At 40.2% G+C, this 18,967-nt stretch overlaps 1 protein-coding gene across 2 annotated transcripts in view; it reads right to left on the reverse strand.

Annotated features, from left to right (window-relative positions):
• Nucleotides 1-18,967, reverse strand: part of LOC128646112 (solute carrier family 12 member 4) — a 270,698-nt gene that overhangs the window by 132,500 nt on the left and 119,231 nt on the right. For both annotated transcript variants that reach the window (XM_053699564.1, XM_053699565.1), the window contains exon 3: nt 6,818-6,949. In XM_053699564.1, the coding sequence (XP_053555539.1) occupies nt 6,818-6,949 (132 nt within the window). The remainder of the gene's footprint in view (nt 1-6,817; nt 6,950-18,967) is intronic.

Genomic DNA, 18,967 nt, shown 5'->3' on the forward strand with positions numbered 1-18,967 from the left:
CTTTCAAGGAACTTGCGGACAAACCCTTATCTAAACCATCCTGAAGAAACTGTAATATTCTCGGTATTCTAAAAGAATGCCAAGAAAAATTATGAGAAAGACACCAAGAAATATAAGTCTTCCAGACTCTATAATATATCTCTCTGGATACAGATTTACGAGCCTGAAACATAGTATTAATCACAGAGTCAGAGAAACCTCTTTGACCAAGAATCAAGCGTTCAATCTCCATACCTTTAAATTTAAGGATTTCAGATCCTGATGGAAAAAAGGACCTTGAGACAGAAGGTCTGGTCTTAACGGAAGAGTCCACGGTTGGCAAGAGGCCATCCGGACAAGATCCGCATACCAAAACCTGTGAGGCCATGCCGGAGCTACCAGCAGAACAAACGAGCATTCCTTCAGAATCTTGGAGATTACTCTTGGAAGAAGAACTAGAGGCAGAAAGATATAGGCAGGATGATACTTCCAAGGAAGTGATAATGCATCCACTGCCTCCACCTGAGAATCCCGGGATCTGGACAGATACCTGGGAAGTTTCTTGTTTAGATGAGAAGCCATCAGATCTATTTCTGGAAGTTCCCACATTTGAATAATCTGAAGAAATACCTCTGGGTGAAGAGACCATTCGCCCGGATGCAACGTTTGGCGACTGAGATAATCCGCTTTCCAATTGTCCATACCTGGGATATGAACCGCAGAGATTAGACAGGAGCTGGATTCCGCCCAAACCAAAATTCGAGATACTTCTTTCATAGCCAGAGGACTGTGAGTCCCTCCTTGATGATTGATGTATGCCACAGTTGTGACATTGTCTATCTGAAAACAAATGAACAACTCTCTCTTCAGAAGAGGCCAAGACTGAAGAGCTCTGAAAATTGCACGGAGTTCCAAAATATTGATCGGAAATCTCACCTCCTGAGATTCCCAAACCCCTTGTGCCGTCAGATACCCCCACACAGCTCCCCAACCTGTAAGACTTGCATCTGTTGAGATTATAGTCCAGGTCGGAAGAACAAGAAGCCCCCTGAACTAAACGATGGTGATCTGTCCACCATGTCAGAGAGTGTCGTAAAATCGGTTTAAAGATATTAATTGAGATATCTTTGAGTAATCCCTGCACCATTGGTTCAGCATACAGAGCTGAAGAGGTCGCATGTGAAAACGAGCAAAGGAGATCGCATCTGATGCGGCAGTCCTAAGACCCAACATTTCCATGCATAAGGCTACCAAAGGGAATGATTGTGACTGAAGGTTTTGACAAGCTGATATCAATGTTAAACTTCTCTTGTCTGACAAGGACAGAGTCATAGACACTGAATCTATCTAGAAACCTAAAAAGGTTACCCTTGTCTGAGGAATCAATGAATTGATTGGTAAATTGATCCTCCAACCATGAACTTGAAGAAACAACACAAGTCGATTTGTATGAGATTCTTCGAAAATGAGAAGACTGAGCAAGTACCAAGATATCGTCCAAATAAGGAAATACCAAAACCCTGTTCTCTGATTACAGAAAGAAGGGCACCGAGAACCTTTGAAAAAAATTCTTGGAACTGAGGCTAGGCCAAACGGTAGAGCCAAAAAACTGGTAATGCTTGTCTAAAAAGAGAATCTCAGACACTAAAAGTGATCTGGATGAATCGGAATATGCAGATTCACATCCTGTAAATCTATTGTAGACATATAATGCCCTTGCTAAACAAAAGGCAGGATAGTCCTACAGTAACCATCTTGAATGTTGGTATCCTAACATAACGATTCAATAATGATAGATCCGGAACTGGTCTGAAGGAATTGACCTTCTTTGGTACAATGAAGAGATAAAATAAAACCCCAGCCCCTGTTCCAGAACTGGAACTGGCATAAATACTCCAGCCAACTCTAGACCTGAAACACATTTCAGAAATGCTGAGCCTTTGCTGTGTTAACTGGGACACGGGAAAGAAAAAAATCTCTTAGCAGGAGACCTTAACTTGAAGCCAATTCTGTACCTTTCTGAAACAATGTTCTGAAACCAGAGATTGAGAACGGAATTGATCCAAATTTCTTTGAAGAAAACGTAATCTGCCCCATACCAGCTGAGCTGGAATAAGGGCCGCACCTTCATAGGTACTTAGGAGCTGGCTATAGGTTTCTATAAGGCTTGGATATATTCCAAACTGGAAATAGTTTCCAAACTGATATCGCTCCTGAGGATGAAGGATCAGGCTTTTGTTCCTTGTTGTGAGGAAAAGAACGAAAATGATTATTTACCCTGGAAAGAAAGGGAAAGCAAAGTTGACTTAGAAGACATATCAGTATTCCAAGTTTAATCCATAAAGCTTTTCTAGCTAAAATAGCTAGAGACATATACCTGACATCAACTCTAATGATATCAAAAGATGGTATCACCAATAAAATTATTAGCATGTTATAGAATAATAATAATGCTATAAAATTATGATCTGTTACTTGTTGCGCTAAAGCTTCTAACCAAAAAGTTGAAGCTGCAGCAACATCCGCTAAAAATATAGCAGGTCTAAGAAGATTACCTGAACATAAGTAAGCTTTTCTTAGAAAGGATTCAATTTTCCTATCTAAAGGATCCTTAAATGAAGTACTATCTGCCGTAGGAATAGTAGTACATTAGCAGGAGTAGAGACAGCCCCATAACCTTAGGGATTTTTGTCCCAAAAAACTCTAATCTGTCAGATGGCACAGGATATAATTGCTTAAACGTCTAGAAGGAGTAAATAAATTACCCAAATTATTCCATTCCCTGGAAATTACTTCAGAAATAGCATCAGGGAGATAAAACACTTCTGGAATAACTACAGGAGATTTAAAAACCTTATTTAAACGTTTACATTTAGTATCAAGAGGACCAGAATCCTCTATTTCTAATGCAAATAATACTTCTTTAAGTAAAGAACGAATAAATTCCATCTTGAACAAATACAAAGATTTATCAGCATCAACCTCTGAGACAGAAACCTCTGAACCAGAAGAACCATTATCAGTATCAGAATGATGATGTTCATTTAAAAATTCATCTGAAAAAAGAGAAGTTTTAAAAGACTTTTATGTATACTAGAAGGAGAAATAACAGACATAGCCTTCTTAATGGATTTAAAAAATAAAATCTCTTATGTTATCAGGAACACTCTGAAAATTAGATGTTGACGGAACAGCAACAGGTAATGTAACAGTACTAAAGGAAATTTTATCTGCATTAATAAGTTTGACATGACATGCAATACAAACAACAGCTGGAGAAACAGATACCAAAAGTTTATAGCAGATACACTTAGCTTGGTAGCTCCAGCACTGGGCAGTGATTTTCCTGAAGTATCTTCTGACTCAGTTGCAACGTGGAACATCTTGCAATATGTAAAAGAAAAAAAACAACATATAAAGCAAAATTGATCAAATTCCTTAAATGACAGTTTCAGGAATGGGAAAAAAATGCCAGTGAACAAGCTTCTAGCAACCAGAAGCAATAAATAATGTGACTTAAAAAATGTGGAGACAAAAGTGACGCCCATATTTTTTAGCGCCAAAAAAGACGCCCACATTATTTGGCGCCTAAATGCTTTTGGCGCCAAAAATGACGCCACATCCGGAACGCCGACATTTTTGACGCAAAAAAACGTCAAAAAATGACGCAACTTCCGGCGACACGTATGACGCCGGAAACAGAAAACAATTTTTGCGCCAAAAAAGTCCGCCCCAAGAATGACGCAATAAAATGAAGCATTTTCTGCCCCCGCGAGCCTAACAGCCCACAGGGAAAAAGTCAAATTTTTTAAGGTAAGAAAAAATGATTGAAACAAATGCATTTATCCCAAATATGAAACTGACTGTCTGAAAAATAAGGAATGTTGAACATTCTGAGTCAAGGCAAATAAATGTTTGAATACATATATTTAGAACTTTATAAACAAAGTGCCCAACCATAGCTTAGAGTGTCACAGAAAATAAGACTTACTTACCCCAGGACACTCATCTACAAGTAGTAGATAGCCGAACCAGTACTGAAACGAGAATCAGTAGAAGTAATGGTATATAAGAGTATATCGTCGATCTGAAAAGGGAGGTAAGAGATGAATCTCTACGACCGATAACAGAGAACCTATGAAATAGACCCCGTAGAAGGAGATCACTGCATTCAAATAGGCAATACTCTCCTCACATCCCTCTGACATTCACTGCACGCTGAGAGGAAAACCGGGCTCCAACCTGCTGCGGAGCGCATATCAACGTAGAATCTAGCACAAACTTACTTCACCACCTCCATCGGAGGCAAAGTTTGTAAAACTGAATTGTGGGTGTGGTGAGGGGTGTATTTATAGGCATTTTAAGGTTTGGGAAACTTTGCCCCTCCTGGTAGGAATGTATATCCCATACGTCACTAGCTCATGGACTCTTGCTAATTACATGAAAGAAATACATCTAGTAATAGTAGCAATAGCTGGCAGTTCGGTGGCTGGATAGGATCAAATATTCAGAATGTTAATTTTTCCAGATTGTTCACTAACTGACTAAAAAAAACAATCTTTCAATTTATTACACGTTCCACTATACAAGTAACGTAGTAGTGCTAAGATGCAGAGATTACCCAGTACTGATGGAGCTGTGAAGGACATTAATCAATAACAGATACAAAGAGCCTTCGGGATAAACTAAACCCAAAACTCATTACAAGTTGCTAATAGTAAATTGTCAAATAGCATAACATCAAATTAACCCTGCTAGATCTTTGTGAGGCCTTTAAAGAGACAGTGACAAAGAATTCTGTAAGGACAAATTAATTGCGATTAACACAAAACACCATCACTTTTATGCTTCAAATGTGTCTGTGCTTAATAATAGCAAGATAATTCTATGAAACGTCTTAGTGCAACTGATTGTGATCTGTGAGATTAGATGGCTTCCTGTTGGCAGAAAGATACAGAATACTGCTTATATAGGGATATTGGTCATTAAGGAAAATCTAATCACCAGGAAAATAAATAAACATGTGGAGAGGAAAATCGAGCACCGTTGTACAGAAACAGAAAAAGAAATGGATAGAAAGAGAATTAAGAAGTCGTGACAATTGACATCGGACTGTAAAAAATAATGCTAAAGCAGTCTGGAAAGAAAAAGGAAGGGATGAGATCCCTGAAACGTCCCATGTGTAATATATATATACTGCTTTACACTTTTAAATGCTGAGATCAGCACCATATGCTCATTTCCAGGGCCAATTGGTGGGTACACTCTATATTGCTTGTCAAAACTGGGAGATAGGCACCTAGGAGTATTCTAGAGGTGACAATCACTGTTTGTTGTGGTTTGGTTCCCCCACCAAACCCCCCCCCCCCAAAAAAAAAACCCAAAAAAAACCACAACTGTCCATTTATTATTTACATTCCTGTCCCTTTACTAAAGCAAACATAATAATTAGTAATATAGAGAGCAGAAAGAAGGAAGACAGATTGTGAAAAAGAAATTATTTATATATTTGGAAGAGAATTACAAGGTAAAGAGAGAAGAGATTAAATGATGAGAGTGAGATCATGTGAGAGATAAAAGGAAAACCTGAACAGCTGAAAGGACATAGAAGTTCACTTCACCTGAGCAGAGCTAACGTGAAGAGATTTGATGGGTATTAGTTATGCCGGAGGAGAAAAGATCAAATCTGTGAAGTCACAAATGACAGACTGGACCATATGGGACAAAGATTTATCTTGCTAAAAGGATTGAGCAAGGCTACAGGAGGAGGCTAAGTGAGGTAAGAAGCCGCACAGCTGATGCTGTGAGCAATCCCATTAGTAGCCTGCAGATCATACAGCAAGGGGAAGCTCCAGAAAAGATCTGTCAGACACTAACATGTATCAGAACAGGACAGGACATGTAGGGTCCAAACAGATCCATTCTGATATCCTCGATATTATTTAAGCCTTACAACAAGGGGGTGAAGATAAACTACAAATTATAGTGAAAGCAGGCAAACATCCTCAGAATAAGCATGTATATTGCAGTCAGTCTATACAGAGCAATGTCTCTATATAATAGGTGAATATTCAGACCTCATTTTAAAATTGAAACGTGCTATTTATAGTGGTTGAGCAATATGTCACCAGACGTGTGCCCTAGTATATGTTTGTTAAAGGACCAGTAAACAAAGTAGATTTGCATAATCAACAAATGCAAGATAACAAGACAATACAATAGCATTTATTCTAAATTTCAAATGAGTACTAGATTCTTTTCTAACACATTTCAAAGTTATGTATATTTCCACTCCCCCTGTACCATGTGATAGCAATCACCCAATCACAAATGCTTATACATATAGTCTGAGTTCCTGCACATGCTCAGTAGGAGCTGGTGACTCAAAAAAGTGTAAATATAAAAGACTGTGCACATTTTTTTAATGGAAGTAAATTGGAAAGTTGTTTAAAATTACATGCTGAATTTAATAAAACCTGAGTGTCCCTTTAATATGACTTGAGAGTACATGAGGACTGGATAATCTATACTCCAGATCCAGTTTGCTTATTCAGTGGGGGTCATCTATAGTAGAACTGTATGTCCAGTAAAGAGTTCTAATATTTCCCTTATAAAAGATGATGTTAATTTACCTATAAAACAACAGCAGCAATACAGAGTTACCGATCTGCATGACATTCTGATGGGCTATAAACCAAAATATCTATAGGGGTAGCAAAAACAGCAGGACCTTCTCTTTTGTGAGAAAAAGAAAACAGGGATGAAAGGCAATCCCAAAATCTAACTAGAATATCCATTAAAACTTGATATAATCTGAGCTGTGAGTATATAATTTTACCTTAAACACTTTCTTACGGGTCCCTTCTGCACTCTCTGCCTCTTCATGTTCCTTGGCACCTTGAGTCAGATTGGTGTAGTTGACCAAACGACTAAGGAGGGAGGATACTTTGGGTCGAATGTCCAGCTCTTCCTGAAAGAAACAAAAAAATAAATAAATAAATAAACACATATTGTCACTATAGAACCCAAGATAAAAAATAATTCTTTAAAGATATCGGTCAAGGCATGAGCAAATTAAAAGTATCATTTTATAAATATATGCAAAATTAAAGGTACATGTAAAAAAAAAATTGATTCAAAATGATTGATAGAGCATATTATTTTAAACAACTTTCCAATTTACTTCTTTTATCTATTTTACTTTGTTCTCTTTGTATCCTTTGCTGAAACGCATACTAGGTAGGCTCAGTATTAGCAATATACTGCTGAGAGCTAGATGCTAATTGGTGGATGCACATATATGCCACTTGTCATTGGCTCACTGGATGTGTTCAGCTAGCTCCCAGTGTTGATTTGAAGCAAATTTGGCAACAAAAGTAAATTGAAAAGTTGTATTCTCTACCTGAATCTTTGAAGATGTAAAATGTATTTAGATATTTTATTGCCTTGTCTGAATTTCACACTAGGCAGATATCTGCCTAGGGTGAGTTAAACAAAGATAGGCATTATGCCGAAAAAAGCGGCCACTCATGGACTCACTTCAGCTTAACAACCATCAGGGTGCGTAAGTAAGACTCAAATGTCACAACAGGGGCTTGGGTTTATTTTTCTGCACTCCAAATCTCAAATCTTGAGTGAGCAGCCACCAGGGTGCAATATAAAAAATATATAAATTGTCACATAATAAGATAGCACTCACTGGATAAAAATAAAACTCTCCACACACACACACACACACACACACATACATATATATTGGTTTTAATGATTTATCAACATTTTAGCTTTTTAGAAAGTACAAAAATGTACAGGGCCAGTGAGACAAACTATTACTTGTGTTAGCAAGAGTGATACAGAATTTCAGGGTTTATTTATTGAGGGGGGACGATAAACAAACACCCAGCTACAGGCAGACCTTAGGTCTTGCAGGTTTGGTTCTATAACCCGCAATATCTATGAGAATATTGCAATATCGTAAAATAGTGAGACACTGGTTTCCCACTGCACATAAAAGTTATGTCTACACTATACTGTAGTCTATTAAGTGTGCAATAGCATTATGTCTAGAAAAACAATGTACATACCTTTATTAAAAAAAATGCGTTGTTGCTAAAAAAAGCTAACCACCATCTACGAACAATGATCACCATAACAAATATAATAATAATTAAAAAAGTTTGAAATATTACGAAAATTTCGAAAAATGTGACACGACACGAAGTGAGCAAATGCTTTTGGAAAATTGGAGCTGATAGACTCGCTCAACACAAAACCGAATTTGTAAAAAAGGCAATATCTATGAAGCGCAATAAAGCGAGGTATGCCTGTATATCGATTTGTGGGGAAGGTACCAAGAGCAAACCTAGCCCACTTCATTTGCGCTTTCTATAAGATGTTGAGTAGAAGGCACTTTTTATTTTCTTATTTTTTCTTATTTGCTGCATTAAATAAGGATATTTTGAAATGTATAACAGTTTATCTAATATTTCTATGGGGATGGGACGACAACAATGTTCTTGTTTTGAATAAAAAAAATGTTTAACTGCTTGTAGAGGCATGTCCTTGTCCACCAATATAATTTTGTGAGTTGTCCTTATCAGTCAGTGAGCAAACATTCACTAGGGATGGGTTGTGCACAAACACAAGAATACCATTAATTTCCATTCTCACAGGATTTTGAAACTGCACAATTTTAAGTGTTAAATTATTTAAAGGGGTGAAATAAATAATGAAAGTAAATTAAAGGAACAGTACCTTTCACTGCATACCTTCACCCCCCTCCCCTCTCTTTCCTTCTTATATTTGATGTTCATGCTATCCGTCGCTTCTCGCCTCTAAGCTATTCATGCTGCAGTTATCTATCGGCCCCCTGGCCCAGCATCACAATTTCTGGACCACTGTGAAGCTTGGCTTCCACATTTTCTCTCTTGTAATGTCCCTTCACACATTTTAGGATTATCAACCGGTAGGTTGAAGTCCCCTAACATGCCTGCTGCCTCTAAACTTCTATCCCTTACCACCTCTTTTGGCCTGTCCCAGTGGACAACATCTCCAACCCACTGTGAAGGCAACTCCATAGATCTGATCTTCACTAATCTCTGTGTCATTTCCAACTTCCTTAACTTCCCCTTTCCTCTCTCTGACCACCATCTACTAACGTTCTCTCTTACTTTACCTGCTACATCTTTGCAAGCCCCCAAGAAACTGCTACCTTACAGGAATTTAAATGACTTGGATCTCACAGACTTTTCCACTCAATTGAATCTTCTGCTCTCCGACATTTCATCCCTCTCTTGCCCAAACCTCGTAGCTGTACAGTATAATTCGGCACTAAAATCAACACTTGACGAAGCTGCACCCTCCACTGTTACATCAATCACTCAACGGCAACCGTGGCACACCAAACAGACCAGATATCTTCAGCGATGTTCACGGGCTGCTGAACGGCAGTGGAGGAAATCACGCACCTGTGCTGATTTCCGGCATTATAAATTCATTCTTAAGTCCTACAACTCTGTTTGTGCTCAGCCTGGCCAAACAAGTCTATTTCTCCTCCCTTGTGTCATCTCATGCATCCAAACCCAGAAAGCTGTTCTCAACCTTTAACTCCCTTCTACGTCCGCCTGCACCCCCGCTCACTACCAACCTCACTGCTCAGATTATTGCTGATCACTTCAAAAATAAAATTGACACCATTAGAAAAGATATCTGCACCTCATACCCCTCAAACCCAGCAATCTTACCCACCACTTCTATTAACAAAACTCTATGCTACTTCCCTCCTATAACAGAGGAAGAAGTCTCTGTACTCCTATCCTTGGCTCATCTCACAATATGCCCACTTGACCCTATTCCTTCACAACTTCTTCCCTCTCTCTTTGGTTTACTAACCCCTACAGTAACTCATCTCTTTAACCAATCTCTCACCGCTGACACATTTCCTGATACATTCAAGCATGCATCAATCATAGCAATCCTAAAATAGCTCTCGCTTGACCCCTCCACGCCTTCTAATTATCGACCGGTCTCCTTACCTCCCTTTGCTTCAAAATTATTGTAACGACTGGTCTATAATCGGCAAACTCAATTTCTCACAACTAAATCCATTCTTGATCCACTACAATCTGGTTTCCGCCCTAAACACTCAACAGAAACCGCTCTTGCCAAAGTAACAAATGACCTGTTATCAGCTAAAGCAAAAGGCCACTACTCCTTGCTAATTCTTCTTCACCTATCTGTTGCTTTTGACACAGTCGACCATCCTCTCCTCCTAAAAATACTACATTAATTTGGCATTGAGACACAGCCCTCTCCTAGTTTGCCTCATATATGTCAAACCGCTCATTTTCAGTTTCCTTTAACAACATATCTTGTGATCCTATGCCTCTCTCAGTTGGAGAGTTGGAGTCTGTCTTGGGCCCCTTGCTTTTCTTTCTCTATACATCCTCCCTTGGAAAACTTATATAGTCTCCTTTGGATTCCAGTACCACTTATATGCTGATGATACCCAAATCTATCTTTCCTCTCCTGATATCTCTCCCTCTTTACTCAACCAGATTTCCAACTGCCTCTCTGCAATTTATTCTTGGATGTCTTCACACTACCTCCAACTCAATCTGTCCAAAACTGAGGTGCTTCTTATTCCCCCCTTTTTTGAGACATCCAACACCTGACATTTCTCTGACGGTTGGAGACTCTATTCTCAACACCTCACCCCAGGTCGGCTGTCTTGGGGTCACACTAGACTCAGAACTCACATTCAACCCACATATACAAGCACATAAATCCTGCCGTTCACACCTATGCAACATTTCCAAAATTCGTCCCTTCCTTACTCAAAAAAATAAAAAAATACTTATTCATTCCCTCATTTTGTCACACATTGATTATTGCAATCTACTCCTAAATGGTCTTCCAAAACACAGCCTCTCCTCCCTCCAATCTATTATGAATGCTTCTGCTAGACTCATCCACCTAAGTCGCCGATCTACATCAGCTGCTCCTCTCTGCCAGTCTCTACACTGGCTCCCCATACACTCCAGAATACAATTTAAAGTATTAACCCCAACTTACAAAAGCACTCAATAGTTTAATTCCCAACTATATTTCCTCTCTCATCGTGAAATATTCCCCATCCCGTCCTCTTCGATCAACCTCTGACCTAAGTCTCTCCACTCCTGTTATCTCTACGTCCCACTCCCGCCTCCAAGACTTCGTACATGCTGCTCTTGTCCTCTGGAACTCTCTACCCCGCTCCATAAGATTGTCTCCAAAGTTGTATAGCTTCAGACGCTCCTTGAAAACCATCTCTCCTCCATCCCTCATCCGAACCAAACTAATACATGAACTTCCTGACTCACTGCTGCAACTACAACCAATGTGAGAAGCTACCCCAACGTTATGTCTCTGCACCCTAAACCTGTAGACTGAGCTCTCCGGAGCAGGGCCCTCTTCTTCCTGTACTATATTTGTTTAGTTTTATTATGTTTTGTATTTTATCACAATTCCTTGTCATTGTATACCCCTATCATTGTATCCAGCGCTACGGAATTTGGAGGCACTATACAGATAAATGATAATAATAATAATAATAATAATAATAATAATAATAATAAGTTAAACAAATCTGACATGCATAATTATAATGGTACATTCCATGGGGAATTCAGGTTGTTTTATGTCCCTTTAATTACCTTCTTGCAGACAGATCTAAAGCTACCTTTTACCTACTAATTCTACTGCATCTATCAGCGGCTTTCAGTCTCTGCAACAAACTCTGCTTTCCACTGCTTGTGACATACCATTGTCATCATTCCCTTCGCTCTGTCTAAATATAGTTTTAAACTCTGGCACCCACATCCCTCAATTTGTTTTTTGGGGGAAGCAACAGCACTCTGTACTAAAAGTATAATATTCCAAATTGCTTATGCAGATTATCTGGTGGCAATTTAAAGGGACAGTGTAGTGTTTTCCCCCCTACTTTTTGTATTCCTGATGATCTATTTTACCTGCTAGAGTATATTCAATTGTTTATAAACAGCTCCTTTTATGAACTGTTTTTGCCTGTTGAATTCCAAACTATAATGAAAAAGGAATGGTTATAGAAAAGCTATGTAAACAAGAAGGTTTAGACAAAAATCACGCTCTCAGTGTGGGAGTGGGACAGAGAGGTACTAAAATGTTAATTTACCATTGTTCTAAAATATTGGTTTCATTGTGTTTAGAGAGTAAGGATGATTTTGTGTAAATATAGAGAGATAAGCTAATGAGGTCTGCTCTCCTTGCAATCTAAGCACATTTCATTGGGTTGTGGTTTTAATTAGCAGAGGCAGCTATTTGATTTTCTAAAATATATTGTAGGTTTCAGTATCATGTCTACGCAAGCTATCACTTAACTGCAGTAATGTATTTCAAATTTAAATATAAATAAGTTTGAAATAATATACGTCAATTTACAAAAATGGAACTGGTTAGAATTCTCATTTGCAATGGTTCTTAAAGGGGCAGTAATACCTCGATATTTTTATATAAAATGTTTAGTTTTGTGTAATCAAACAACTTTGCAATACACTTTCATTATTTGTCTAGCTCCATTCGCATACAAATTCGCTCTAAAAATGTTTTTCCTAACTCTCAGGGCTGTAAATGAACATTGCAGAAGTATCAACGCTAACCCTGCTACATATTATTCTCTAATTAGCTTTAACTAATAACTGCAAAACAATGAACTTCATAACATTATGACCATGCTAGTCTTGTTGTCTGCAGAATAAAGCCAACATAGACTACTCCAAATAAGGTGGGTGAAGTTTGGCTATGAAAAAAAAATTACAGTAAAGAAGATTTGGTTTAAAATCTGGTTTAAATTTGGTTTAAAACATTTAGACTCGGCTGACATGTTCTTTAGAAACAGAAATGTCTTGTAATTACAAGGTGTTTACTGTCCCTTTAATGTCCATATACATTCCCATTGCTCATATGCTCCAAGTCATGCATTTTAAATTGGACTGTAAAGTTCCCTTTAAGGAAAATGACTGTCATAATTAAAAACTTTCATAATTCAGATATAGTGTGAAATAGAAGAAAAAATCCTTTCATTTTGGTATCTTTTGTTAAAACTTAGGTGCCAGTTATCTAAACCTCGCCAGATCAGACTTTTTCTCGCCGACCATCACGGCTGCCCTGTTGGAATTATCTTTAAAAAGGGGCAGTCCCTGCGAGTGGTCAGGCATCCCCTATTGAAATTAAAAGGTACAGTCTTCTCCAGAATTTGTATTGTTTTAAAAAAATAGCTAATACCTTTACTACCCCAGTTTTGCATAACCAATACGGTTATATTAATATACTTTTTACCTCTGTGATTACCTTGTATCAAAGGCTCTGCAGACTGTCCCCTTATTTAAGTTTTTTTGATAGACTTCCATTTTAGCCATTCAGTGCTCTCTCATAAGTAAATCTACGGGCATGAGCACAATGTTATCTATATGGCACACATGAACGAATGCCTTCTAGCTGTGAAATACTGTCAAAAGCATTCAAATAAGAGGTGGCCTTCAAGGGCTTAGAATTTGCATATGAGCCTACCTAGTTTTAGCTTTCAACTAAGAATACAAAGAGAACAAAGCACATTGCTTGATAAAAGTAAATTGGAAAGTTGTTTAAAATTACATGCCCTATCTGAATCATGAAAGCTTAATTTGGACTAGACTATCCCTTTAATGGAGCTCACTGGAAAGGGAAACTTCACTGTTTAGAGCGAAGTTAGCAGTGAGTAGGGGGCTAACTTCTGCAGCCAATATAAATCACATTTCACTGCTGTCTGCATACAGCATCTTAGGAATCGCTCCTATTTTCGCATGCATGTGCTTTTCTATTAGGGTATTAAGGGCTAGATTATCAGTGGAGCGCAAGATTGCATTTACGCGACCACAATATTTGCTCTCCACCCGCAATACCAGCGCACGCAATTGTGTGCTGGTATTTTAAGTCGCAAGCTTGCGGTAGCAATAACCAGCCACTTATAATAGCTGGTTATTTATTGCACACCCGTAAATGGGCAAATTTGCATGGTTACGTGCGCGCAATAAATTAGCGCTACACTTGTAATTCAGCCTTAAAGGGACATTAAACAGAAAAATTTTCTTTCATGATTCAGATGGAGACTACCATTTTAAAACAACTTTCTAATTTACTTCTATTATCTAATTTGCTTCATTCTCTTGATATTCTTTCCTGAAAAGCATATTTAGATAGGCTCAGTAGCTTCTGATTGGTGTCCCTTTAAGTATTTTTAGTATTTTGTCCCAACCTCGACACCTTTTCATTTGCAAGAAAAAATAAACAGTGAGAACTGTAGGGTGGAAAGGTTTAGAGAATTACGCTGGGATTTGAGAGACCATTTCATACACACCCATGTTCAGCCCATTTTACGAAAAAACATAAATTATGCTTAATAAATTTCCTTTCCTTCTGTACAGGGAGAGTCCACAGCTGCATTCCGCACTTGTGGGAAATACTGAACCTGGCCATCAGGAGGAGGAAATAACATCCCAGCCAAAGGCTTAAATGCCTCCCCCACTTCCTTGTTCCCTCGGCAGAATGACTGGGGGATGAAGGAACAGTAGGAGAAATATCAGGGTGAAAAGGTGCCAGAAGAATAAGTTAAAGTTTAGAGCCACCCATTGGATAACACGGGCGGGAGCTGTGGACTCTCCCTGTACAGAAGGAAAGGAAATTATCTTGTAAGCATAATTTATGTTTTCATTCTTAATACAGGGAGAGTCCACAGATGCATTCCTTAATTGTGGGAAATTATACCCAAGCTCCAGAGGACACTGAATGCTAATGGGAGGGCAAAAAGGAGAGGCGGCCCCCATCTGAGGGCACCACAGCCTGCAAAACCCTTTCTCCCGAAGGCTGCTTCCACAGAAGCAAAAAACAAAATTAAGGAAAAAGAAAGTAAGGAGGCCCAGGTAGCCGCCCTACAAATCTGATCCATAAAGGCCTCCTTTTAAGGGGCCCTAAAGGATGACACTGCTCTCGTAGAATGAGCTGTAATCCTCTGAGGAGGCTTGTGTCCCGCTGTCTCATATGCCAAGCGGATGATACTCCTCAACTAAAAGATAAGGAAGTCGAAGATGCCTTCTGACCCTTATGTTTCCCAGATAGATAACAGACAGAGAAAAAAAATCTGTCTATTTCTAAGTAGCCTGAAGATAGAACTTCAATGTACAAATCTATATTATGTGGTAAACTTTCCTTCAAGGAAGAAGGAATAGGACATAAGAAAGGAATCACATTTTATTGATTAAAGTTGCGATTTGACAAGACCTTAGGAGAAAATCCTAACTAGGTTCGTAGAACAGCCCCATTATCGTGGAACACCAGATGAGGGTTGCATTGCAAGGTCAGAGACTTCTGCACGCAGAAGCAATATTTAGACGGAAAAGGAATGTTCCAAGATAACAACTTAATGTCATCCTCATGCATAGGTTCAAAATTAGCCCGATGCAAAACCTTAAGAACAAGATCTAAGCTCTACAGAGGAGCATCAGATCGCCCGGTCTGATCGTAGTCAGAACCCTAACAAAAAAGAAAAGAAACTACATCTGGACAGGGCCAAAACTGTCACAACAAGGATCTAGCTAAGAGGTCCTTCTCCAGACCTTCCTGGCAGACTTTATGGTGTACCAGGAAGAATCACGCTCTTCACAGAAGGAGGAGGTCCTCCACACCTTAAGATAGATGACGAGGAACCAGCTTACACGCTGGAAGGAGAGGACCATAACCCATCAGAAAACCTCTCTTGGCTAAGACTAAGCATTAATCTCCACACAGTCCGCCTCAGAGAATTAAGATCTGATGAAGCAAAGGGGCCCTGTTCCAGTAGATCCAAGCGACAAGGTAACCCTCATGGAGGGGAAGACGACATCCCCACTAAAACACGATCCTGGCGGTCGAGACAGAGCAATCAGTATCACTGACGCCTGCTCCTGCTAGGTTTGAGCCACCACTAGAGGAAGGAGTGATATGGCAGAAAAAAGAAAAATTGTATACAACCTCCAAGGTACCACTAATGCATCCATTAGCTCCGCCTGAGGATCCCGAACCACAACCCCTCTGCAGGAAACTTGGTATTGAAACGGGACGTCCTGAGCTTTTCATACGGCGTCTCCTTCCAGTGACAAATATCCGAAAACCCTCGGGTGAAGACCTGAGAGTGGCTAGCCTCCGCCCACTACCAAACGCGAGATACTACCCTCATCGCTAGGGAGTCTCTCGTTTCCCTCAGATGGCGCTCTAAGCCACTGAGAGTAAGACAGACTAGAATCCATAAACTATGACTAACCCAGTAGTCTAAACCTTCAGAACAAAAAGATTGCCTGAAGATCCACAAAGTAATCGAGAGGGAAACCTCCTGAGTCCACGGACCCCATGCCCTCTTGGAATGCCCTCACCATCCTGACAAACTTGTGGCCAAAATCAAATTGGCCCCGGATGATTTAAGAAAGATGTCCCTCAGGACAAAGGGATCTGGACAAAGACACTAGAGAGTGATTCTCTCAACCAGTAGTCCAGGTAAATCTGTTAAGACAGATTTTAAAACAGCGCCGCTCCACTGCCTCAGCATACACCGAGCCTCAGCTGAGATAAGCCCTGGCAAAAGGAGTGAAGTCCAAGATGGACCACATGACAAATCATTACCACCAACACAGAGCCAGCAATGGCCTGAAGGAGGTCTGGAGGGCACGATCTGCTGAAGCTAACTCATAACTTCACAAGTCCGATAGAAATTGTCCTCATGTCTATGAAGACTAAAATAGCATCCAGGAACCCACCCTGGTGCCCTACACCAGAGAACTCTGGTAAATATATATTCTACCATCCCTGAGGAACGGGGAAGACAGATGAAATCCCTAATTGTCTGCTATCAGACGAGACAATGGCGATTTGTACCAGAATCGTCTAGACAAGGGAAGCTACCTCTATATCTGGATTCTGGCAACTGCCAAATAATCCCTAGATTACTAAAAGGCTCTAAAAGCAGGAGCGAGACCAAAATGGAGGAGCAATGTACTGGAAGTGCTGGTCCAGAAACGTCAACCTTAGGAACCGGAAATGTTCCCTGAGGAGGAATAAAAAAGCATGATATCCTTCCTCAACAGTGGCCCCGCACTGCTCTTCCCATACCGAGTGGACCTTATAGTCTCCCTCTGGAACGAGGAGACAAGATAAGCTTAAGTACTTAGGACCCAAATAGGATGGGAGTTCCCTCCCTCTGTGGGACCACAAACAAAACAGTTTGAATAATATCTCAAACCTCACTCTGCAATAGTCCCTGGGATAATGACTCCAAAGGAGAACAAAACCTGCACCCACATGAAGTGGTTTCCCTCTCTTTGTCTGGAAGACAGGGTCAGGAGAAGGAAATTGTCCTGGGAGGCCGAGATTTGAAGCCTAGCTATGACCTCTAAGACCCATGGGACTTGTATGTCCCTGAAACAAATAATCCGTCCCCAACTTGATCCAAGATAGGACCTGGGACTGGCCCCTTCCGCCAACCTAGATTCGGCGGGCCTCTGCTCTGCTTGAACTTAGTCGGCTTCCAAACAACACTTGGATTGCTCAGCCTGAAACAGTTGAGACAGATAACAGTCTAGCTCCTCTGGGGCAACTGACTCAGGGATTCCCTTCAGCTGTATATTACACCTACGGCTGCGATTTTCTATATCCTCCATTCTGTCGTGGATCAGTTCTAGCTCTAGCCACCTGCTGAGACAGAGTTAACCCTCTCCAGCACCGTAGTTTCGCCATCTTCCAGGGTGGAGACCCTGTTGTCCAGATCCTGTATGTCTTGTTTAATGTCTGCTAAACTGCTTGTGACTGAATTTTGCATAGCATCCATCTTCTCCCAGAGCTTATTAAACGTATTAGAGATGTCTTGTTTGGAGACTTTTTAATATCAGCTTTCGTCACTGGGGTCTGATCCGCTTGGGAGTCTGACATATTAGTATCTGAATCTGCCTCCTCCTCAATCAATGCATTTTGGGCTGTTCTAACTTTATCCCCCTTCACCTGCTTAAAGAAGTTGTGCGTGGGAGTATCTTTGCCTCCCTGAGGGGCCCTAGCAGGCTTCCTGGAAGAGATAATAGTGAGCTTTTGTGTGTGTGCTGCAGTCTTGTTAAAAGCAGGCTCACTTCAGTCAGTGTCCAAATTATATGTCAGAAGAATCTCAGTTCACTGCCCCATCAGAACAATGTTCCACTTCTATTTCCTCATTAAACTCTAAAACTGCCAGGGCAACTTTCTTATGTAGGCAGATGTGGCAGTGCTGTGGAGGATACTAGAGTTTACATGCAGTGGGCTTTATGGTGCCCAAATCCTCTTTGCTGTGGTCATTGCTGTGTAGTAGCTGTATACTCAGGGGGGGGGGGTTATGAGTCCCTAAAACTCCATGTCTGGTGTATGCTATCTCGCCCTGTCAGGCAGTCCCTGCATCTGCTGGGACTAATATGTATCTCAGTGGAGCACCTGTGCTGCGTGTTTATTCATAGACTCCAGATACCCCTTGTGTAGCGGTCAAAACCTTGTGTGGCTGTGTGGGTGCTCAGCCCCTATACAAGCATGCCCCTTTGTGGATCCGGTGTCGTCCATCTCTTATCGGAGCATACTGGGCAACAAATCTTGTACCTTGCTGAATGGACATGAGTCATTTAGCAGCAGAGGAGGAGCGAGCTGGAACATCAAATACCCTTCGAAAGGAGGCCACAAATTTAGGGTAATTTGAAATCACAGGTTTATTAGTCACCCACAAGGGATAAGCAAAGGCAAGAGCTGTGTCAGAGAGTAACGAGATGAGAAATCCCACCTTAGCTCTGTCAGAGGGAAAACGCCTGAGTTAACATCTCAAAGTAAATGGCCACCTGGTTCAAAAACCCTCTGCACTGAATAGGATCGCCTCCATATCGCTGAGGTAGAGGTGCAGAAC

Source organism: Bombina bombina, chromosome 1 (assembly GCF_027579735.1).
Source record: "Bombina bombina isolate aBomBom1 chromosome 1, aBomBom1.pri, whole genome shotgun sequence".
NCBI lineage: Eukaryota > Metazoa > Chordata > Amphibia > Anura > Bombinatoridae > Bombina > Bombina bombina.